Source organism: Leucopleurus acutus (genome assembly GCF_964270905.1).
Source record: "Leucopleurus acutus genome assembly, chromosome: 10".
Lineage (NCBI taxonomy): Eukaryota > Metazoa > Chordata > Mammalia > Artiodactyla > Delphinidae > Leucopleurus > Leucopleurus acutus.
Window position 1 is genome coordinate 51,774,152 of NC_139153.1, and position 23,893 is coordinate 51,798,044.

The 23,893-nt window shown below is 43.4% G+C and overlaps 1 protein-coding gene and 1 pseudogene across 2 annotated transcripts in view; one reads left to right on the forward strand and one right to left on the reverse strand.

Annotated features, from left to right (window-relative positions):
• The window catches only part of LOC309966977 (embryonic polyadenylate-binding protein 2-like), a 199,392-nt pseudogene extending 194,060 nt beyond the window's left edge, over nt 1–5,332 (forward strand). The window contains exon 4 of the transcript in view: nt 5,144–5,332. The product of the transcript in view is annotated as an embryonic polyadenylate-binding protein 2-like (transcript). The remainder of the gene's footprint in view (nt 1–5,143) is intronic.
• A 13,843-nt stretch (nt 5,333–19,175) lies between these two features.
• The window catches only part of PDCD6IP (programmed cell death 6 interacting protein), a 59,503-nt gene continuing 54,785 nt past the window's right edge, over nt 19,176–23,893 (reverse strand). The window contains exons 16-18 of the mRNA XM_082848269.1: nt 23,380–23,503; nt 22,060–22,256; nt 19,176–21,160 (exon numbers count right to left, since the gene is read on the reverse strand). Coding sequence (XP_082704395.1) covers nt 20,986–21,160; nt 22,060–22,256; nt 23,380–23,503 — 496 coding nt within the window. The 3' untranslated portion in view covers nt 19,176–20,985. The remainder of the gene's footprint in view (nt 21,161–22,059; nt 22,257–23,379; nt 23,504–23,893) is intronic.

Below are 23,893 nucleotides of genomic sequence, written 5' to 3' on the forward strand. Positions count from 1 at the left end.
ACAAATGTGCCCGCTGCTTCTGCCCTCCCCCAACCTAGTGCAGAGGGATGCTGAATGAATGACTCCAGAATGAGTGAAGATCTTCCCACCTTGCTCCCTTAGTAAGTATTTTTCTAATGCCGAGAATGGTAAAATCATCAGGAAGGATGTGATGTTCATAGCAGTGATACACGTAATGTGCAGAGTAATGCACACTATAAATGCTTCATTTCTAACAGAGTGATACTCAGTCTGCCATTCTGGTATACAACAGCATGGTAGTTTTTGCAAAAATGGCCCAAATTATGCTCTTCCCTGTACCCATACCTGTTTTCAGTGTGATTTTACAGCATCTTCCATACAGAGGTGGAGTCCTTGTGGCTGATCTTGGAACTTGCTTTAGCCAATTAAGCGTGGCAGAAGACACACTGTTCCCATTCCAAGCCCTGACCTCAGGAGTCCTTGCACGTTTTTTGCTTGATTTCTTGCAACTCCATCCAGCCATGTGAAAAGTTCCATCTAGCCTTCTGGAAGATGAAATACATACAGTCAAGTCATCTCCATCACACCAGGTGACCCTGCAGCACCCAGTAGCAGACTGTCTAACTGACCAGCAGCAAACCACAGGCATACAAATAACACTAGTCAGGACCAGTAGAATCACCCAAACCCCAGCACAAATTGCTGACCCACAGAATCATGAGCTAAGCGTACTGCTTTTTTTTAAGTCACTAGGTTTTGGAATGGCTTACTATATAGCAAAAGCTAATTTACAACTGGTTATTGAATTGTTGCAGTCCTTCCATATCAGTTAGTAAATATCCACTACCAAATTTGCCATCACCAAATGGACCCCTGACCACTCTACACCCAGCAACAAGAGCTAATGCCAGGTCCAGCAGGGGCCTTCAGTATGTGCTCTGTTTCTATAGCCTGGTCTCTTCTGACTAATCGATGTTAATGAGGTATCGGCTGTTAAATATTTTTCAAATAACCTCTGATCAAAGGGGAATGACTAAGTGAGCTATAGCATATCACAATATTACATTGTCACTAAAAATAACCATATGAACTGTCAGTCCGTAAAACCCTGTCTATAAAATACTGTTAAATGGAAAAGAACAGATCACTACCAATTGGTATGCACCCACTGTAATAACATCAAATGTCTATGTACACAATGACAAAAATGAGAATTGAAATTATAGTACCAAGAGCTTGGTGTTTTTGTTCTCTGTAATTATTTTATTCTAGTGCATAATAAGACAGAAACAACTCTAATCTTTCTTAGTAGAATGCATTTTGGAAACTTGTCTTCTTGGAATTGAATTTTCTCAGAGCAAAGTCCTGACATTGAGTAGAATGCATTAAGAAAAAAATATTTCGTTTCCTATAGGCAATATGTCCTAAATGTCTACTTAGATTTCTAACTTACTTTTTTTTTTTTTTTTGCAGTACGCGGGCCTCTCACTGTTGTGGCCTCTCCCGTTGCAGAGCACAGGCTCCAGACACACAGGCTCAGCAGCCATGGCTCACGGGCCCAGCCACTCCGCGGCATGCGTGATCTTCCCGGACCGGGGCACAAGCCCGTGTCCCCTGCATCAGCAGGCGGACTCTCAACTACTGCACCACCAGGGAAGCCCTCTAACTTACTTTTAAAAGCTAAAAAGTCACAAAATGAAAACTAAGTCAATGTGTTCTAGAATAGATCTTGCTTATTTAAGCAAATACTAATTCACGTGTGGATAACTTTGCTCCATCAGCTTCTCTCCCCCATCCCAATGTGGACAAGAGCCCTGTTTTTACTAAATCTGCCTTCAAAATTCTTGTGATGCAAAATCTAGAGGATGAGTATACCAGACATTGCCAACTTCTTACCCAATATCTCTTCTTCCCGTCTTTATTAACAGGACCCTGATTTTTTTCCCCAGGGTTTCCAGGTGACAATTATACTTACTTCCCCAGGATCCCCTGCAGCTAGTGATGGCCATGTGACCACTTCTGGCCAATGGGATGTAAGTATCAATCTACTGGATGAGGCTTCATGGAAAGTAACTATTTTCCCAATATAAAGAAACCATTCAGATAAAGAGACAAAGAAGATGTGGTACATATATACAATGGAATACTACTCAGCCATTCAAAAGGAATGAAGTAATGTCATCTGCCGCAACATGGATGGACCCAGAGATTACCATACTAAGTGAAGTCAGACATATGATAACACAGGTAGAATCTAAAGTATGACACAATGAACTTATTTACGAAACAGAAACAGACTCACTGACATAGAAAACAAGCTTAGGGTTACCAAATGGGAAGGGGGGTGGGGAAGGGATAAAATAGGAGTTTGGAACTAGCAGGTACCAACTACTATATATAAAATACATAAACAACAAGGTCCTACTGTATACCACAGAGAACTTTATTCAATAGCCTGTAATAAACCATACTGGAAAAGAATATATATATTCATATATATATATTCATATATATATGAATAACTTTGCTGTTCACCAGAAACTAATGCAACATTGTAACCAACTATACTTCAATAAAAAAAATTTTTTTTTTAAATAAAGAAACTATTCATCAGGCACATGTCTTCTGCCTTTGTCCATTTCCCCTCTTCTGGCCTGCAATGCAAACACGATGCCTACAGACACAGCAGCCATCTGTGAGAATGAAGAAAGCTACACAGCATAAATGGCAGAGCAGAAAAGCAGAAGGACCTGCTGGACCAGCTGTGGAGCACCTTGCTATGGACTTTTTTGCAGGGAGAAAAAGAAACCTCTTACTTGTTTTAGCCACCGTAGTGAGGCTTCTGTAACATGTAACCAGACACAACCCTGACTGATATAAAGGTGGGATGGGCACTGAGAAAAAGGAGGATGGGACAGAGGGTATGGACAGAGAGGCCAGGCCAATCCATTTATGAAAGAAGTAGACGAGAGGAAGGAAGGAGCAAGAGAAGATCCAGCCCCAGTCTGTGGTTAGGGAGCCGTGTGGGTGTTGGCACAGAGGCCACCTGGAGAAGCTGAGAGGGGAGAGGAGGAAAGGCCTTTAGAAGTGTTACTAGAGCTCAGGAACCACATCCCCTTAAAGGTCTTCAACAGAGTCCTGTAACAATAGAATTCCTTCTCAATTACCTCTGGCTGCTTCATTTTATTTTTGTGAATTGGCAGGGGGAGGGTGGGGTGTCTCTGCAGTGACCCAGCCATGTGGAGCCCCAGGATTTACTAGGGTTATGTAAGCATCAATTCAGGGAAGTTTTGAAAGAGCAGAGACAAGGCAGCCGGGGATGTGAGGTCAAGTCCTCATCCTTTCATGATTTGCTGTGGAATCTCAAGCCAGTACATTGCCAAGTGTGGCTTCAGGTCCCCCTTTGTGAAAGAGGGGAGCAGATCAAACGTGCCGGAAGAAGCCTTCCATCTCGGTTCCTATAGTAGTCCAAGCGTTACTGCAAGAGAAGCATATCTAGACTCCTAGAAGGATATCCCCCCTTTGGGTAGCCTTCCTTTTGGGCTTTGATGGCAATCCATGGTGTGAAGAAAAGAAGCGTGTGCAGGGAAAATGAAGGCCATCCCACGTCAATAAACATCTGTTGACCAGCTGCTCTGAATTGAGCACTCCGATGAAGATGGCCAAAGGATACAGTCTAAGCTCCGTAGCCAGGGGCAAAGTCCTCCCCACCCGGCCCCCTCTAATCCAGGGCCATTCTCCCCGTCTCCCACACACATCCTCACTTCTGACACTCAAGCTGCTCACAGCATCCTCAGCCTCTTGTGATACTCCAGGCCTCCCTCAATCTCCTCCAGCTATACCCTCTCTCCACGGAAGATGCCTTCCCTCTTCGACCTGGAAAAATCCTACTCACCCTTCAGTGCCCAGACCAAGCATTTTGAGAAGAATAAAAGCAGCTAGTCATTGGCCCAGGTGCTACCAGCTAGGCTGTGATGTTCCCCCTGATGAAATTAACAATTTCATAGACTATCAACGCCAGTCGAGAACTCCAACAAGACACAAATGATACCACTTGGGAATCATACCTGAATAGAAATTGAAAACAAAGACGCTGTGCAACAAGGAGAAGGACCACACCTCCCCTCCTGAGGCTGACGTGAGCTGCCATGGCTTCTTTTCCAAGGACATCTCTATCCCGACTCCATTCATCCCACCTCCTAGACTAAAGGTATTAAGATGCCCAGTCACCAAATTGCCCCTCTTTCTAACAAGACTGACCCAGAAGAGACCCCACTTCCTTGTACTCAAATCACCAAACACAAGCCCAAGCCTCTATGAAGCCTCTCCGAACCACTCTTACCCAGACACTCCATAGTTCCGTGGGGTGCATGTTCTCTTTTCATGTAGCAGGTTACAAACCCAAGTTCAACTACATGTGTATTCCTTGTGCCCTTGGCAGGTGGTCAGTGACAATCTCTCCCTCTCTGACCTGCTCTAATCCAGCAGAGCAAATCTCCTCTCCCATGGACATCTACATCCCCTGTGCACACCTCTAGTTGCTGGAACACTCTGCTGGAACATCTCTCCTCAGTTCCACTGTCTCACTACCTCTCCCCAAAGCCTGTTCATCCTCATCTTCCTCTGCACTGAGCAGGTCCCTCGGGTGTCTGTGGAACAAATGTCCCAAGACCCCACACCATAAATCGGCATGTCTAGGCCCCCGAGAGTCTCAACCCCAAGCACCAAAATGTTCATAACTCTTCCCCCTTCCCGGACCACACATCACGTGGAACCACAGGACGGGAATATTAGAAAGTCTGTCTTCATCAGCACTTCCCATACTGCATCTCATTTTTGCCGTGTGCGCTGTTCTTAAATTTGCAAATTTGCCATCACTGCTGATCGCCCATCGAGGCCACCTCTGTGACATGAACCTCCCCTGACAGTGTGATGCCACGTTATTGCAAGCAGAGGATTGCAACGGCAGGCAAATAACGGGAACGTAAGTTAATGAGTTGAGAGCACCAAGCTCCTTCTCCAGAGGGAAGAAAGGAAGAGTCCTGAGGTTTAAATCACATCCATAAAACATCCACAAAGAGGAGTCGGAGGGGCTGCTGGCAGTCTAGCAAACAGCAATTCTAGGAAGCAGCCTTTTAGAGATCAGTATGTCCTGAAGTGTACCTTTCTATTTCTTTTTCAGTTAAAACACATCGACGTGGAGGCCAGCTGCATTTGTCCTGGCCCTGGCACGACAGGACACCACCAGGAACGGCGGCAGCAGCCCATCTTCAAAGGCTCTCTGCGAGAAACTGCATCTGCTTTAACCAAGGAAAATGTGATTTTGCTCAGCCTTATGGAATGTGGAACAAATACTTTTTTTAAAAAATGACAGGTTTGGTTGGGGTTTTTCTCCCTCTCCAAAATGGTTCCCTAGATGACAAGGCGTAGTGCAAACACCACTCACTTACCAAAGCTTAAAATGAAAACTTCTTAAGTCAGACAGACAGAGACAAATATATGATAACGCTTATATGTGGGACCTAAAAAAATGATACAAATGAACTTATATACAAAACAGAAAGAGACTCACAGGTATAGAAAGCAAACTATCGTTACCAAAGGGGAAAGGGAGTGGGGGAGGGATAAATTAGGAGGTTGGGATTAACAGATACACACTACTATATATAAAATAGATAATCGGGCTTCCCTGGTGGCGCAGTGGTTGAGAATCTGCCTGCAATGCAGGGGACACGGGTTCGAGCCCTGGTCTGGGAAGATCCCACATGCCGCGGAACAACTAGGCCCGTGAGCCACAACTACTAAGCCTGCGCATCTGGAGCCTGTGCTCTGCAACAAGAGAGGCCGCGATAGCGAGAGGCCCGCGCACTGCGATGAAGAGTGGCCCCCGCTTGCCACAACTAGAGAAAGCCCTCACACAGAAACGAAGACCCAACACAGCCATATATAAATAAAAATTAAAAAAGAGTTCCAATTTCGATGGTCAGCTACTCTTACAAATTCCCACAATCAGAAAATGCAAACTTTAAAATATATATATATATATAAAATCAACAAGGACCTACTGTACAGCACCGGGAACTCTACTCAAGATCTTGTAATAACCTATAATGGAAAAGAATCTGAAAAAGAATATGTATATATACGTATAACTGAATCACTTTGCTGTATACCTGAAACTAACGCAACATTGTAAATCAACTCTGCTCCAATAAATTTTTTTAAAAAAAGAAAATTTCTTGTCTGCTCCCATTTCCCCGCTCACTCCTGCAGTATCAGCCCCCATACTCCAGTACCTCACCAGAAAGGAAATAGGGTCACAGACACACACACCGGAGAGATGGGGCCCAGGATGACTCTCTGAAAAAGAAGAGAGTTTTTCTTGTTGTCTCTTTTGCCGTTGTTAAGGGAAAGTTGAAATATAACAAAATGGCCTCTTTTTTTTTTTCAACAAAAATTAATTCTGCAGCCACAGGAAGGGTTGTAAACCAGATGCCTCCTCTCAATAGTTTAAGAAACATGTGATCTGGAGGATCATCTCAGTTTTGTCACCCGTAAAGCTGGGTTCTTTTATCTGACCCCAACATCAAAGGGATGCTATAAGAAACATTGGTACAATAGCTTTTTTTTTTTTTTTTTTTTTTTTTGCGGTATGCGAGCCTCTCACTGTTGTGGCCTCTCTCATTGCGGAGCACAGGCTCCGGATGCGCAGTCTCAGCGGCCATGGCTCACGGGCCCAGCCACTCCGCGGCATGTGGGATCCTCCCGGACTGGGGCACGAACCCGTGTCCCCTGCATCGGCAGGCGGACTCTCAACCTCTGCGCCACCAGGGAAGCCCTGGTACAATATCTTTAAAGTGCTTGTGATTTCTCAGAGAAAAAAAAAAATTGAATATGAGGTGAGACTGTAAAATAAAGCGTAGGCCTGTCCAAAAGCAAATGAAACAAGTTCTTAGACTACATGCCACACTGGCCTTGCTGCTCAGAATGCCAGCCTGGCCACGACTGACCACAGCTGGGGAAACACCTGGGCTCCTGGGGAGCACTGCCCAGCATCCCACAGAGCTCTGCACCTGAAATGCACTGGAATCGGAGACAAACCTGATTCCTGAACATGGGTCTGCTTTGTAGTCACAGCATGGAGGGCCTCCAGGGAGTCAGAGGGGAGGGTCCATCCTCCTACCTCACCACTGAGTCCTCCTGGTGCCTGAGCACCACTGCTGCTGACTCATCGCTTCACCGTCAACACCAGCTACTCATCATCATTCCCCACCTAGACTACCAGCAAAGACGCACCATCACTCCACCCACACCCCTCATCACCCACCATCACCTCCCCACCCCCACCAGCACATGCTGGTTTGCAAGCTAACCCTACACACGGAGGGCAGAGAAGGATCAAGTTTAGAGGCAGCCACTCCAGATGAGGAGGCGGCAGGTGTGACAAGCCAGGGAACTTGCACACGAGGCTGGTCTTGGGCACCACACGTCAAGGGCATCTCCCGCCCGCCTGCCAGAATTTTACAAGTTTATACAGAGGCCTTAACTGGGTTCAGTCACATATATATACTGTCCAGATGGTTCCAACACCTTATTCTGTCAAGGCTGTGTCCTTGAAACCGGCTCCACTGGGGGATGGCGAGTGGAAGGTACATTCCAAGGACAGGGGAGGTAGGGGAGGGGGTGCAGCTCTCATGTCAACCTCAGAGGAAACAGCGTCCAGGGACCTGAGACCACTGGTCCAGACTGTCTAGTAGATTCACACAAACCTTTACATTTGTCATCAGACAACATTTAACAAGTTGCCTAGGGCAATCATAATAATAGCTCATAATTTTGAGAGCTTACTATGTGTCAGAGACCATTCTAAGAGCTTTTCATGCATTAGAACATAATAACTTCAGGCAGAAAGTGCCATTACTGCGCCTGTTTTGGATCTGGGGAAGCACAGAGGCGAAGTCATTTGCTTCAAGTCCTGCAGCTCATAAAGTGTCAGACCCCCAGCCCCAGAGCCCATGCCTTTGGCCACTTTGTCACACTGTCATCTCACAAAATAAATCTAGGGCACGTTAGTGAAGAGCATTTGTTAAGTTCACTGGGTTATTGGGGTACCCGTGCCAGAAAGCCAAGCAGAAGTTGCAGCCGCTCACACTCTGGGCTACTGGTATTTGCATGCCCCAAGTACACCACACGCTCAAGGACAAAGCTACGATCCTCGATGGTAACAGCCAAGCATGGCGCTAACCGTGTACACACTTGGTTTTCTTTATTCTCACAATAATCTCGTGAGGTAGGTGATATTGATCCCACTTTATACAAGAGGAAACTGAAGCTCAGAGCAGATCAACAACTTGCCTGATGGGCATGCAATAGACACACCTGAAAAGATCCTGTTCAGAGTGGTTACCTGGACCCAAGCTGTGCTGAGTTCTATAAGGAGCTAGAAGCCACAGCCCTTGGGTCCGGTCTGTGCTGTGGCCTCAGCACCCAGGATGGAGCCTGAAAGGTCAGCTCCTGTAGATGAAGGCATGCATGCTTGCAGGAAGGAATGAATGACTGAATGAAACAGTGTTGCTCATAATTAAAATAAGAGCCAAATATACCTGGAGAAAACCATAGTTAGAAAAGACACACGCACCCCCAATGTTCATTGCAGCACTATTTACAATAGCCAGGACATGGAATCAACCTAAATGTCCATCAACAGATGAATGGATAAAGAAGATGTGGTACATATATACAATGGAATAAAAAAAGAATGAAATAATGCCACTTGCAGCAACATGGATGGACCTAGAGATTGTCATGCTGAGTGAAGTAAGTCAGACAGAGAAGGACAAATATCTTATGATATCGCTTATACGTGGAATCTAAAAAAATGGTACAAATGAACTTATTTACAAAACAGAAATAGAGTTACAGATGTAGAAAGCAATCATGATTACCGGGGGAGAAACAGAGGAGAGATAAATTGGGAGATTGGGATTGATATGTACACACTACTATATATAAAATAGGTAACCAATAAAGACCTACTGTATAGCACAAGGAACTCTACTCAATACTCTGTAACCTATATGGGGAAAAAAGTCTAAAAAAAGGGGCTATATGTATATGCATAACTGACTCACTTTGCTGTGCAGCAGAAAGTAACACAACACTGTAAATCAACTATACTACAATAAAAAATTTTTTAAAAAAAGAAAAAGAAATGAAAAGTTTGAGCTTATATTGAACCAAAAAGTACAGAGTACCCATATCCTAGAGATTATTTAATGTTGTAATATTAAATAAAGCTAGTATTTTATAATTTAAAAAATAAGATAACAGCCAACAATCCTTAAAGGTCAGAAGAGCAGGAAGTGTAACAAAGGTTAATTTTAGAGTCACTGTGGGAGGTTGGAACACAGAATCACCCCGCCCACCAAGTCATTTTCCTCCAGGCCGACCTACTTCTGGGCGAGTGAGGGTTTGCATAGCTGTTCCTCTGTCCCAGGCTGACTTGTAAAAGTGGCTGCTGCCCTTTTCAATTAGACACTCTCAGACCTCCATTCTGAGCCCTTAAATATATACAGTGACCTATGCGCTGATGTAGCCAAAGAAGGAGGAACATGTGAAATTGTTCCCATTAAAATCAGCCCTGGGGCAACCACCGCGTCACCAAGTGGCAGGCCTGGCTGGGTCCTCGGTTTGTAGTAGAAGATCGCGGTCTCTCTGCGCCTGTAAAGTTCCGGTTTTACAAAGTCCCTCTCTCCTACCGCATCTCCCGCCTCTGCCCCTTCCCCTCCCCCACACAAGTGCGGCCACTTCCAACAGCCGCTGACTTAATGAAAACCCTTCAGCTTTGTTTCTACCCTAAAAGCGGATCTGTTCCTACCAGAATAACAAACCAAGTATGCGCTCTGCTTCACAAGTTTGGGTGTTTTTTGTTTGTTTGTTTTTCTTTGGGCGGGGGGGAGACAGCAAATGAGCTGTGGGCACTAAACTAGTTCTCATCTGGGTGCCTGGGAGACTCACTTTTTCGCATCACGTCTTCCTGGACTCACAATAAAGGATGCTTCAGCTCTTGGCGGGGTATCAGCTTCAGAGCCTTATCACAGGACCCCAATTACATTGTTAACGGTAAAGAAGAAAGCTTGAACCAATTTTAGAACAAGAGTTAAGAGGAATAAAAATCCCCGCCGTGATCTTTTAAAGCATTAGTTGGGAAATAGTTCCCTCCTGTGGTGTAAGTGGAAATTGCCGCTCTTACCCATTGGAAAGTTTTCCAATGTCTAGAGGTTAATAAATTTTGTGTGCTGCTATGAACCATATGGGCAGTCAGGTAAAGCCTATGGACCTCTTCCCAAATGCATAAAGTAAAATACATAAAATTACAAAGGAAAGCAATTATATTTAGATTTATTTATCCAATTATTAAACAAGTGGGGTCTATACTAATATATGTGCTTTTTGACAGTAAATAACAAGACTTAGTGGCAGGTCTATTTACCATAAATGCAAAGTAGTGATAAGTATAAATGACGTTTTGAGAAATCAGTGGTAACTTTAACGTGATATACAAATAGCTAGGATTTCGAGACGGGACAAAATCACAGGTTCTAGTAATACCGCAAAGGTCAATATTTGCCCTTTTGTCACCATTTATAATCGAAGGAATTCCATATTTCAGTTAGAGCGTAGTAAACGCAAAGCCTCAGTTTTTTCCCATTCTAGTAGAGGAAGAGACCTCCTGAATTCCATCCCCTTGGGGACCCCTTTGGGGTTGGTGGAGCCCAGCTAGTCTCTCCACCTTAATCTATTCATGGAGCAGTTTCCCCACCTGAGGCAAGGAGGTTACCAATTTTGTAGTATTTCAGGGGGAAAATGCTATTGTTACCTCCAGGGTGTGAGAACTGGGGAATCTGAATGCAATGGCTATTCCAACACTTCACGTAACTGAAACAACACTGCTGTGAAAACCAGGACACCAGTTTCTCTTCCATCCTGGCTAAACTGGCAGAAATGGAAGCAAATTTCAGCAAGATAAAATACATATAAGCCTAAAGTCAGAGAAGGGCCAACAATCTCACCAAATTCTCCCCAAGTTATGGGGAGTTTGCAGGTGCTGAGAACAATTACAACAGCCAGCAGCTCTGAGCACCTACCCGGGTCGGTCCTTCGGGCGCTGCTCCTTTGCTGCTGCACCATCAGGGAGATGCAGGCTAAAGGCCAGAATCACAAAGGATCCAGACCAGGTCAGGCTGCTTCTAACAACCAGCCTTTAGCCTTCGCACAGCGCTGCTGGTGGTTTGTAAATTTGGGACTTTCAGGGATGAAATCTGAAACTAGCCCCGAACTCGAGGGCAGGGGAAGAGCAAACAAAGCGGCAGCCAGTCCAGATCGTCGGCGGCGTGTTAACAAGCGGAGGAGCTTACCTGCGAGGTCGGTCTTGGGCGCCGCAGGGTGAGGGGGTCTGCACACCCACCCACCAGAATTTTACACGTTTATGTAGAGGCATACTGGGTTCGATCATGTATACCGTCTAGAGGGTCTCAACACCGCGTACCCTCTCAAGGCTGCATCCTTGAAACCCTCTCCACTGCGGGCACCACAGATGGTGCGTGCATTTCAAGGACTGGAGGGGGTGAGGAACCTTCTGTTGCCTGGCTCAACTGCAGGTCCCAGTCTCTAGATGACCTCCCCCAACAGCTGCCTCAGTGGGAGAGACCCTGACCCCAGGAGACCCCAGTGATACCCACAACTTGGAATGAGAAGTTGAAGGGGAAGTGTGTCCTCTGGGAAAGGCAGCACGTGAGCAGAACCCAGCGTTCAGCGGAGGGCCTCCCAGCCGTGGAGAATGACACAACAACATGGGCAACCAAGGACCCCTTTGCTGGAGTGTCCCGCCCACTTTCCACAAGCCTCTCGTCCACCAAGCAATTCCACAGCCCGTCCAAATGTGCCCCTTCTCCCTGCTGGACTCCCCAGACCTCACCTGCCTGCACCCCTCTCCTGCCCAAACCTTCTTGGGGCCTCCTGCCAACGGAGCTCTCTCACTGCTGCCCTTTCTCACCCCTGGACTCCTCACACATTGCCTTTGTCTAAACACTGCCCAACCAGCCCACCACCGCCTGCCCGCTACACACACACACACACACACACACACACACACACACAGGGTGAGGGGGCTCTCCCTTGGCCATCTAGACACGGTGGGAAGGGATGGAGATGACATGGCAGAGTCGCAGGACTTGAGCTCATCTCCTCTCATGAAAACCCCAAAATCACAACTAACTGCTGAACAACCATCAACCAAAAAAGACTTGGAACCGACCAAAAAAAGATATTCTACCTCCAAAGACAAAGAAGAAGCCACAACGAGACGGTAGGAGGAGCACAATTGCAATATAATCAAATCCCACAAACTGGAAAATAATTCTGTTGCAGAGGTTCTCCCACAGGAGTGGGAATTTTGAGCCCCACGTCTGGCTTCCCAGCCTGGGGGTCCGGAAGCGGGAGGAGGAGCCCCGGGAGCATTTGGCTTTGAAGGCCAGTGGGGCTTCAGTGCAGGAGCTGCACAGGACTGGGGGAAACAGAGACGCCACGCTTCCTTTTTTTGGCCATGCCGCACAGCTTGCGGGATCTTAGTTCCCTGACCAGGGATCGAGCCCGTGCCCCCTGCAGTGGAAGCGTGAAGTCTTAATCACTGGACCGCCAAGGAATTCCCCTTAAACTGCACTCTTGGAGGGCATACACAAGGTGTCACGTGCACTGGGATCCAGGGCAAAGCAGCGACTCCAAAGGACCCTGGGCCAGACCTACCTGCAGGTCTTGGAGGGTATCTTGGGGAGGCGGGGGTGGCTGCGGCTCACTGTGGGGACAAAGACACTAGTGGCAGAAGCCCCAGAGAATATTCCTCCACGTGAGCTCTCCTGGAGGCTGCCATTTTCTCACCAAGATCTGGCTCCACCCAACAGCCTGGGACGCCTCAGGCCAAACAACCAACAGGGCAGGAACAGAGCCCCACCCATCAGCAGACAGGCTGCCTAAAGTCTTTCTGACCCCAAGGCCACCTCTAAACAAACACACCCTTTGACACAGCCCTGCCCACCAGAGGGACAAGACCCAGCTCCCCACAAGAGTGGACAGGCACTGGCTGCTCCCACAAGGAAGCCTGCATAAGCCCCTGGACCAACCCCACCCACCATGGGACAGACACCAGAAGCCAGAGGAGCTGCGATCCTGCAGCCTGTGGGACCAACACCACGAACACAGAAAGTTAGAAAAACACCACAGAGAAATATGTTCCAGACGAAGGATCAAGATAAAACCCCAGAAGAACAACTAAGTTAAGGGGCGATAAGCAATCTACCTGATAAAGAATTCAGAGTAATGATAGTAAAAGTGAGCCAAGGTCTCGGATAAGCATGGCAGGAAGTAGCAGTGGTGCCCCACCGCCCACACTCTGCATGCACCCCCTGGATTCCTGATCCACCCCAAGTCCTCCTCAGCCAGCTCACCAGCTGCAAGCTCCCTGGCTGAAACCTCGTGAAATGCCCCAGGCCTCCCCACAGGCACACGGTTGCCTCCTCAGGACACCCTTTCTGAAGCAGGGTGTCCCTTACCTGCCTCACCCCGCTGTCTGTCCTAAGCAGGTATCTCCCCAGAGGGCCCAGGCCACCCCATGAGGACGGGCTGAGGATTGCCCTCACACTTGGGATGCAGGCTCCACACCCATTTCCTGAGAGTCTGAGACATATCCCCATGTGTTGGCCTCAGTGGCAGGGCCTGGATCTCCCCACCCTCTAGTACTGGCCTTTATGGCATCAGTGGTTGGAGAAGGTGTGAGGGTCGGTCAGATAGAGCTTGGGATGGGAGGTGCCACTCAGGTCTGTCAACACCTGTTCTGAGTGTCCAGGCCTTGCCTGTGAAGTCCAGAGCTCTGGGGAAGAAGGCCCTTCTGACCTCCTCTCCTGACCAGGGGGTGCAGACACGTTCCAGCAGACTGCTGTGTGCTCATAAGGGGTGCAGCCCCTGAAAGCCTGCTGGGGAATCCGCATCACCCACTGAGCCTCCTTTGCTCCGAGAGTCCCGGAGGCCCAGGACGTCACCCCTGGGATTTCATTCAACTCTACAGTTTCTCAGCTACCAACCTGCTGCATCTCAGGAATGAGCCCCAAAGAGAGGCAGACTCTTCTCCTGGGACCAAGTTGGAGCTTCATCCCCCAGCACCCACAGCTTCTAGTGGGCTCATCTCTACCATAGCAAAACAGGCTTCCCCACAACTGGGGCAACCCCTTGGCCTGGGCCTTACATGGCATGACCAGGCTGCGGCCATTTTAGGATTCAGGCAGCTCCCTCTGAGGTACAGGGCACTTTCTGCTGGGAATGAGAAACATGAATCTCCTCAGCACTGTCTAATGAGTGATTTACCTTCTCTCCATCCTGCCAACCCCCATATCTGACCAGCAGGTGAAAGCATTCAGATCACTCTTAAACATCAGCAGAGGCTTCCAGGGGCCCTGTTATTTCTGCTCACCAGTTCTCCAGTGGGGTCTCAGCCAATTCAACCAAATGAATGCAGTGCTATTGTTGGAGCATGGCATGGCATGCATGGCATGAACATTCTTTGCCCTCCCAGAGATGGCCTGAATGCAATAGGCAGCTATGAATTGAAGCTGATCAGCCCAGGTACATAAGAAATATCTATGTATTGATTGATTCAATTCTGACTCTGAAGCCCATCCCACAGGGTGATGAGAAATTCAGTCTCAGTCATTACTGGCTTCCCACACAAATACCCAATGTGGTGCCAGGTCCTGGGTCACCATTCCATGCTGCCCAGACTCATAGTCCCTTCAGTTACGGAAGCTCCACCTCATTTGGAGTGTGACACCCACTGGGCCTGCTGTGATCCCTCTAAAAAGCTATCCCCTCTGAGATGTTGCTGCTTCCTTTAACTCCTGGCCCCAGAGACTCCACCCAGCAAACAACCCCTGGAACAGGAACATGCAAGGGGTTTAGCTACCTGGTTGGCACTGAAAGGAGGGAGAAGGAAATGGAGAACTCCCACAAATTCACACTTAAACCTATCATTGTTCCCAGTTCAATTTCACTCTTCCTTGGAATATTAATTCCTTGAGGGCACAGTTGTATTCGCAGCACCTAGAATAATCAATAATCTCTCAATATATAGTTTTGAATTATTGGGGAGAAAAAAATGAATAGGTGAATGGAGAGATGGATGTGAGGAATGAGAGCAAATACCTTACTATAAAACAAATACTCCAAGAGACAGGATAAACTTTAGAAAGCCTTTAACTTTTCATCTCAGTGAGATCCCAGCTCCATCACTCAGCTCCTCTGTGCCTTGTTTCCTCCTGTCCTGCAAAATGGGATGAAGTCACTGGCCGTCTCACTAGTGACTGCTCAGCTAAAATAAGTTAATGGAATTTAAATGCTTAGAAGAGGACCTGGAACGTGGCAGGCACTCAGTAGATGTCAGCTACTTTTAGCAGTAACAACAGCACACAAGAGGAAGCTATGTTTGTCATTGTAGATGTTCAGATCAGAGATGGCCGCTGAAAAGATCCCCAGCTCAGCCACTCAGCAGCTATGTGACCATGGACAAGTTGATCAACTTCTCTCCAACAAGTTGACTCCTCTGTGTAGCGTATGAATAAACATATCAATTTCATAGGGCTCTTCTGCAACAAATGAATTATTATTTGAAGACTCAGTACAGTCCTTAGAACCAGTAAGTACACAGTTGATGTTGAGCAAGTTATTATATGAAATAAGAGTAGGCAACCATGCTATCAGTGGAACACAGCCAGCAGTGGACTAGAGAGAGAAAGGTGAGATCAGTACACAGGGCATCAGAATGTAAAGATGAGATGTGAAGTCATTAGGGGCAAAACTCCCAAAACTGGAGACACAGACGAAGACAGAGAATCACAGGTTAGTGGGAGCAGAAGCCACTGGAGCCAGAATCCTGGAGGAAAACACAAACCTGAGCACAAAACAGTTTTATTCATAATCGCCAAAAACTAGAAGCAACCAAGCTGACATTCCAAAAGTCATAATATAAGAAAATAATACATTAACAATATAAGTCTAAACCCTGTTTACAAAAATATATATAAAAAAGACAAGATTTAGCTGAGGATGGGAGGGAAGAAAATAAGAGTATTAGTGTTCCAAATAACTAGAAAAAAAGAAAACATAATCCAAGCAATGAAACACAGGAAAAGGAAATAGGACAAAAATATTCCAAACAGACAAAATGTCCAAAGATTATATGATTATAATTTTAACAAATTATTTTAAACTTTCCTATTAGATTACAAAACAAAAACAAAACAAAACAAAAAACACTAATGTATCCAGATATAAAAAACAGTGGAGATATTAATAATAATATATATTAAAAAGGATCACTTCATGTTCACAATAATTGGCTTGAATATGAATCACGTGGCTTCAAAATGTGTAGAGACTAGAAGAGTTACAAATACAGGAAAACTTAAAAAGAAACACAAAGGTTACAGACTTGAACATATCCACCTGTATCACTTGGTGTCACTAGTTGAAAAGGACGTAAGCAGCTTTTAAGCAAAAAGGAAGGTTATCAGGAGCCACAGAGCTGACACGAGCCAGGATCCCTTGCAGGCAGAGTACTAAGGCAAACAACTTGGATGTGCCCCAGTTGAATTAACTACAAAGGCAAGACCGGTCAGTGGATGGGGAACCTGGTTAGCAGAGGCCAGCGGCTCTCTGGTACACAGGTTCTAGGCAAGCTCCTGTCTGCTCACAGGCAGTGCCCAGGCCAACCCCACCCACCCTGCGGTCATAAACTGAAACAGCCCCAGCAGCAGAGCTGCTCAAGTCACTGTCCTAGATTTAGGTTGCAGCTGAACTCCAGTTCATGGGAGGGTCCCTTAGTTCCCCGTGTTCTCCCACCCCACATGCCTAGGTTCCCAAGCCCCTCTGTGAGAACTCTACTGTCCAACCCAGATGCCAGATAAGTGAAAACAAACAAAAGATTTAACTATACCCAATAGTTATGTATCTTAAATGTATATAATAGGGATTCAGACTATAGATTCATTCCTGGAGGTAGCTTGTTCAACTTCAACACACTTCAAAGACATACTAAGCCAACACATTCTCTGATAAATTGTGTATCCTGAGCTACATAGGAGAACAGCTGCATCTGACCTTAAAACATGGGAGAAGTAGGAAGAAAAGAAGAAAATATAAATGTTTTAAAAGACGAACACATTTCACCATCCCCCTTTCCCTGGTCAATTGACTGTGGTAATCTCGCCAAACATTTCCAAAATTTAACCCAAAAATGGCACCTGAAGAAGAGATTACTCATCTGAAAGATCTGGGTCAAATCGTAAGTGATGAAAATCATGGTCCGTCCATGATCAATTATAGGGTTGACAGCTGTAAGAAAACATTTAAACAACACCGTCTTCTTGTCTCATGCAGTTAGTCAAAGTGGGTATTTTTTAATTTCCCAACCCACTGTTCGTCAAAGAAATTAGAGAAATATAAAAGCTGAAGCATAAACACTTTAAATAAGAATTCATACTACAAGGAAGTAAGAATCTTTCAACTTTTATTTCTAGGATACATTTCATCCGGAACCTTTTGTTTTCTTTACAATTTCCCCCTAAGAGAAATGAATACAATAAAAATATCATCCAACTACCAGCAATGTTTGTAAGCAGAAAAGAATCTAAAATCTCTGGTGTGATAATATAGGATTTCTTAAAAAATATAAACTTCATACCAGAAATAAAGCCTGAATATTCTCTTTTTCTCTAAAAATATAATTTTTCCTTCTTTGCTCTTCCATGTAAATCTTATAATCAACCATTTAGTTCTAAAGTCTATTTTTAAACTAGTAATTATAATGCTATAGCACTGTTTTTCTCCTACTTTGTATCCTGTTCTATACTGTGAATCAACTAATAATTGCAGAAGTGTAAAAAAAAAAAAAACAAAAATAGATGCTGCTAGGTTGTAGCAAGATTTTCCAAGATATCCTGATCATCCAAAAAAAAAAAAAAAAATTCCCCATCAGCAAACTGAAGTCTACTTAACAAATTGCATTTTGCCATGTTTATGAAATTAGAGAATGTGTAGAAAAAAGCAGTTTTGCAAACTGTAAAGCTCTAATGGAAAATACCTTTTTAATCTTTTTTGACTAGATAGGCTGCTGACTGGTACAGAAAACCAGGGACAGAGGCTCTGTGAAAACTTTTTTTTTTTGGTAACTACTTCAATTTGGGGAGAGATTATAAATTGCAAAGAAGTTGGATGCACAGATCTCACAAAGATTGACTGGTTTGCAGTGACATATGACTATTTTTCTTAAATGTAAATAAAGACCAAGAGGCACAGGAGTAGACCAATACTTTACACCAGACTGAGAAGTCAAGCCATCTGTCTCCAACTAGGAATAAGAAATAAGTTAGTTTTTTCCCCACTTCAGACCAGCTCCTTTATGCAGAGCTTCATTACTTATAGTCCATTTTAAAATAGTATTCCAAAGCCTGACATAAATAAATAAAACAAATTGTGTCCTTTCTTTAGTTTAGGAAGATAATCAAAAAGCCTAATTATAAACATAGGTACAACATACCTGAACCAGAGTGATAACTCTCCTACCTCTAAATAAAAAGCATTATCCACAACAACTTTTTAGGGTATTTTGTGGAATACAGGAAGTTAAGCAAAGGATAAAAAGTTTGGTAACAAAAATAATCCCAGTGAGGGCTTGCTTCTTTGCTAGAATGCAAAACGGACATAAGAGAAACTTCTTTCCATGAGCCACCTTAATGAAACTAGAGTCCTATGAAGACACATCCAGCAATGAAGGGCTGCAGAAATTTGGTCATCTGTACCTAAGACACTAGGTGACCAAAGGAAAGCATCCTCAATCATCTAAAGGATGAGTGAACCAACAAGAGGGAATAGGCCTGGGTTTGCTAACAGAGCTGAACGAGCTGGGTATGCTGAGGAGGCTGCCACGAGGGGCTGTGGAGCCTCCTTCCCTAAAGTTTCTGAACCACCTTCCTGAGCCCTCTGAGAGAACAGAGGAGGCCTAGTCTAGCACAGGCAATGGGCTAAATGGCCTTGTAACTTCTCTGGTGGCCCTCCGATGCACTTACTCTTTTCTTTAGTGCCTTCTTTCCCCAAGAGAATATTCAGGCCAATTTTGTTTTGTTTTTGCATTAGTGAGAATTATAAACTAGCAATTTGGAATACCCCTAATCTCACTGAGTATCTTACGATAGAAATGATAACTTGAGTAATAATAAGAAGGAACTTAAGTGCCATTTACACAAGTCAAACGAGCCCATGTCATATTCTGATGATTCCACATTAATAAAACTTAGCTATGATATGTAAAAAACTATTTTTGCCAAGGTTTTAACTACTGAACTTTAAACCAATTTCAGTATTCCATGTAAAGGTCATTTATATTGAAGTAACATGCCTTCATGTTTTCTACATACAACAACAAAGAGTTTTAAAGATATACATATATTTTAAACCAATTCACTCCCTTTACAATCACACCTTCAGTCCCACATTTAAAATATAAATCCAAACTGTCAAATGAAAACAACAGTGGACCAACTGATAGTATCATTTAAATGAAACAGTAATTCAAGAGAAGGTTAGCATTAAAACTTAGAAAATAAACAGATTCATTGGACATCTACTCATATGGCTGGTATGTTCTGAAATGAACCTCACACAGAACAGACCCCACTGGGATATGAGACAACTCATTCCTTTCTCGCTTTCTCATTCCATGAGGCATGTCTATGCACTCCACTAGGCAAGTCTCACTGAGGTTTATACAGTGATTAGTTTATCCTAACAGCGGAGACTAATATTAAATACACAGCCTATTCCAGAATTGGCATATGCTCCCAACAACTGTTTTGTGCACTCCCTGAATTATAAAATAGTCCAATCTTTTAGGAGCATAAAAATGAAAGGGCTTAGATCTATTCATATACATTGTGCATTAAATGTTAGTAGGTTAAGACAGTAAGGTGAAAAAAAGGAACGGAAGGGTACAGTAAATTTTCTTTAAACAATTCCATTACATTAGACAGCATTGTTAATGACATGTATTTATTTTAACCAGATTATGAAAAAAAGAAAAAAAATTATTACCAGAATTTGTATCAATTTCTTGGAGAAGCTCATAATAAAACATTAAATATACATATTTACTTGTATATTTATTTGAAGAATCTTTGGTAGCAATTGTGTTTCTTCCACATTATAGGATTTTTCAAAATAAATGTCAAAATTAATTTACTAACCAGCATATGAAGGATAAATTATGGTTATTATTCTTTTGGTTTTCCTATAAAATGTACTTGAACCTATTAACCTGCATTAATCATGCACTTAACTCATGATCTGTTTAACTTGTGTACACATAAAATGAGAGACTAATACCAGAAAGAAATTAGACAGGAATGAGAATCAATGACAAAACATAACAGTGACAACTGTTCTTAAGGAATTTATTTTTAAATTATAAGATTTACAATGTTTTGATTACGCAAAATAGCATAATGAAAATTAAACCAAATCAATAAACCAAAAGAGAAAGATAACTTAGTTTTCTTGAGTATCAGTACTGAAACCATCATTGTAAGCCTCTGATGTTCCCATCATGTCTTATGTAGAACTAAGTATAATAATTTCAAACGTTTCACTTGTGGGTTTAATTTCTCATTTTCAACTTTTATGAACTGTAATGTAATTTATTTCAAATCCTATTAAACTTAGTCTTTATACTGCAACAGCAGCAAATGGCCCATGTGCAATCAAATGTGGAACTGGGGCACAGCTTCTAGCCGCAGACAGAAATTACACACTGCACTCAGTACATCAGAGTACGTTATATTAACCAGAGCGTAGGGTTTAGTACACTTATTGCAGGGTTGGTATTTCTTTCCCTCTGAGCTGAAACAGCTGATCTTCTGAGCTGACACACTACTGCTGTGGATAGTAAGGCTGCTGTGGGGGCTGAGGGAAGGGGTATGAAGGCTGCTGGGGTCCTGGGTACGGAGCCTGTCCAGGGCTCTGGTGATACACTGGCGGATATGGCATATTATACTGGCCGTACGCGTAAGGATTATAGCCCATGGGCATGGGCATTTGGCAATACCTGATGGGAAGAAGAACACAAGAAAGCTGGATTGGTAAATCAAACACTAGAAAATGAAACATACAATAATTATTCTAAAATGAAGTTTTTTCAAGAAAGCCATTCAATGGCGAGAAAAAACAGCTGTTTCAAGGTACTTGCTAGAGAAAAGTGTTCTATCCTGTTAATAATTGAAATGCAAGAAAAAAGTGTTGAATGCTACCCAAAAAATAAGATTGTTGAAGGAAATAAGACTAAATATTCAACTATGAACAAGGAATAAAAACGGAAGCCCTTAAATCTAATGTGGCAATCTAAGTACACTTCTGTTTCACAAGATTCAATGTTCACTGTAAGGCTCATAAATTTACTATTTACAAAGTTTTAACGTTTGGAAGATACAATGTACTTTACTAAGTTTGGAAGACATTTTAAAAGATAGTTAAATGTCTGGATTTTTAAGACTAAAAAAACTATCACAAAGGCAGCTGATCTTTAAGAAAACACATGCCATAATTAGACAGATTTCTATTTAAGAGTTGATCAGAATGCCAAGACATCAAAGTACAGGTATGTAAAGAAGGCTTTATCAACCTTGCTATGCTAAGCTCAGAAAAGGCACCTACCTGTTTGTCACCTAAATAAAGAAGACCAAGGAAACATTCTGAATTCCATACAGAAGAGATATATTTAATATAAACCCAGTATGTAAAAACTAAAATTAAATAAGCCTGGGAAATGGCTATTCAACGACTCAAAAAAAGTGACTATAACTTACTTTTATTTCTACGTGAGCTGACAATGTAGCTTACTCATTCATGACACCTCTATTCAGAGAAGGGGTGAGCTTGTTTTTAAAAGACTAACCAGAGCTAGAAACATTAGCCAATTCATTGGGATATACAAAGTTTCAGCCTTACCCGGGATACCCTGGATAGGTGGGGTATGGAGGTCCCTGGGCCTGCAGAGGGGGAGCTGAACCAGGAGTCTGTGATGGAGCTGGTGCAGTGGTCCCAGTGCTCCCTGGAGCTGGAGCTGGAGCTGGAGCAGTAGCAGGAGTTCGATTTGCTGGAAGCACAGGAGGTGGAGGCCGGGCTGGGGGCTGGGGCTTAGTAGGCTGTAAGAAAAAGTCAGCACTGACAAAATGTGTCAGGTTTCTGTCAAATTGCTATCAATCAAAATAAAAGGGCATATGAGAAACTCTAGAATCCAACCAAACATATTTCTAATTCCCATTCTTAAATGTGGGCTTATTAATCCAGAAATGTACTGTAGCTGAAAAGTAATTCTCCAATTTGTGGATACTCCATAGCCACTGCTCTTTCCCTGATGCCTAATATTTAATCATTTACTGTTCACTACTGCTCCCATCAATGGTTAGACATTTGAGGTGGGAGGAAGGAGCAGGTCAGGTACCGTTTATTCCTGTTATCTCTTCCTGGCCCCATGAATTTTCATATGAAAATTTTTAAACACCAGAAAACTTAAAAGAATACTATTATAAACAATCACGTTTACCAATTAAATTAATTATTAACATTTGGCCATCTTTGCTTTATCTATATCCATATATTTATCTATCTATATATTTGCAGAACCATTTGAAAGTTAAGTTGCAAACTTCAGGACACCAGCCCGAAAGACTTCAGCATACCAGTCCTATTATTCTCCTACATAATCACAATACCATTTCACCTGAGAAAATTAATAATTATTTCCTAATATCATTGAGTATCCACTCCACATTCAAGTTTCCCTATTTATCACAAAATCTCTTCTAGGCGTTTTTATGAACCAAGATCCAGCTGAGGTTCATGTATTGCATTTGATTATTATGAATCGTTCCTCTCTTTTAATCTAGAATATGCCCCGTCTATTTTTTTCTATGACATTTGCTTTTAGAAAAGACCAAGCCAGGTGTCTCACAGAATGTTCCAGTTCTAGACTGTCCAACTGTTCCTAACAGCACAATTTAATTTCTTGTTTTATCACTGTATTTGCTATAAACTGAAAGTTGATTCTAAAGACTTCATTAGATTTAGTTAAACATTTTTAGGCAAGAATCCATGAGTGATGCTGTATTCTTTATACTGCAAAACATCAGAAAGTTGAGGTTGGTCACCTGACCAAAGTGGTGACCACCAGACCTCTACAATGTAAAGTCTGTGTTATCCTTTACAGCAAGCAAGCTGTCAAGAACACGTAAAACTTGCATTTTAAAAATGTGGTTGCTTACTGACCGGCATGGTTCTCGGCGCTGGAGTTGGAGCCATTGGCGTGTGTCCCCCTGCGGGAGAGGACTGATACGCAGGTGTAGGAATTGAAGGAGCACTAGGTTCTCTGGCAATGCTTTGTTGCAAGTCCCTTATTAAAGACAGAAGTGTTAGAAATTAACACAATTTTGAAAACCAACACATACAAAATACCAGATCTTTTTCTTACTTTCTTTTCTTCACGTATGAAACACAGAAAATATACTCAAAACAATGATGGTATTTTAAAATAGACTACATTTCTGTTCTTGACTAGAACTAACTGAAATCTTCTTTCTTCCTACTATTGAATAAAATAAAGTTAGTTCTTATTCTGTTTCTGAAGACCAGGGAAAAAGGTAAACTTTTTCAGAGATCATAGTTAGAGCCAGACTAAGGAACATGTCAAACTGAGCAAGTGAGCCTAAGAAACTGCCCTCTCTCTAACAGGAGGTCATCCCCTAGATGAGAAACTTGTAACATAATAATCTAATAATTATCA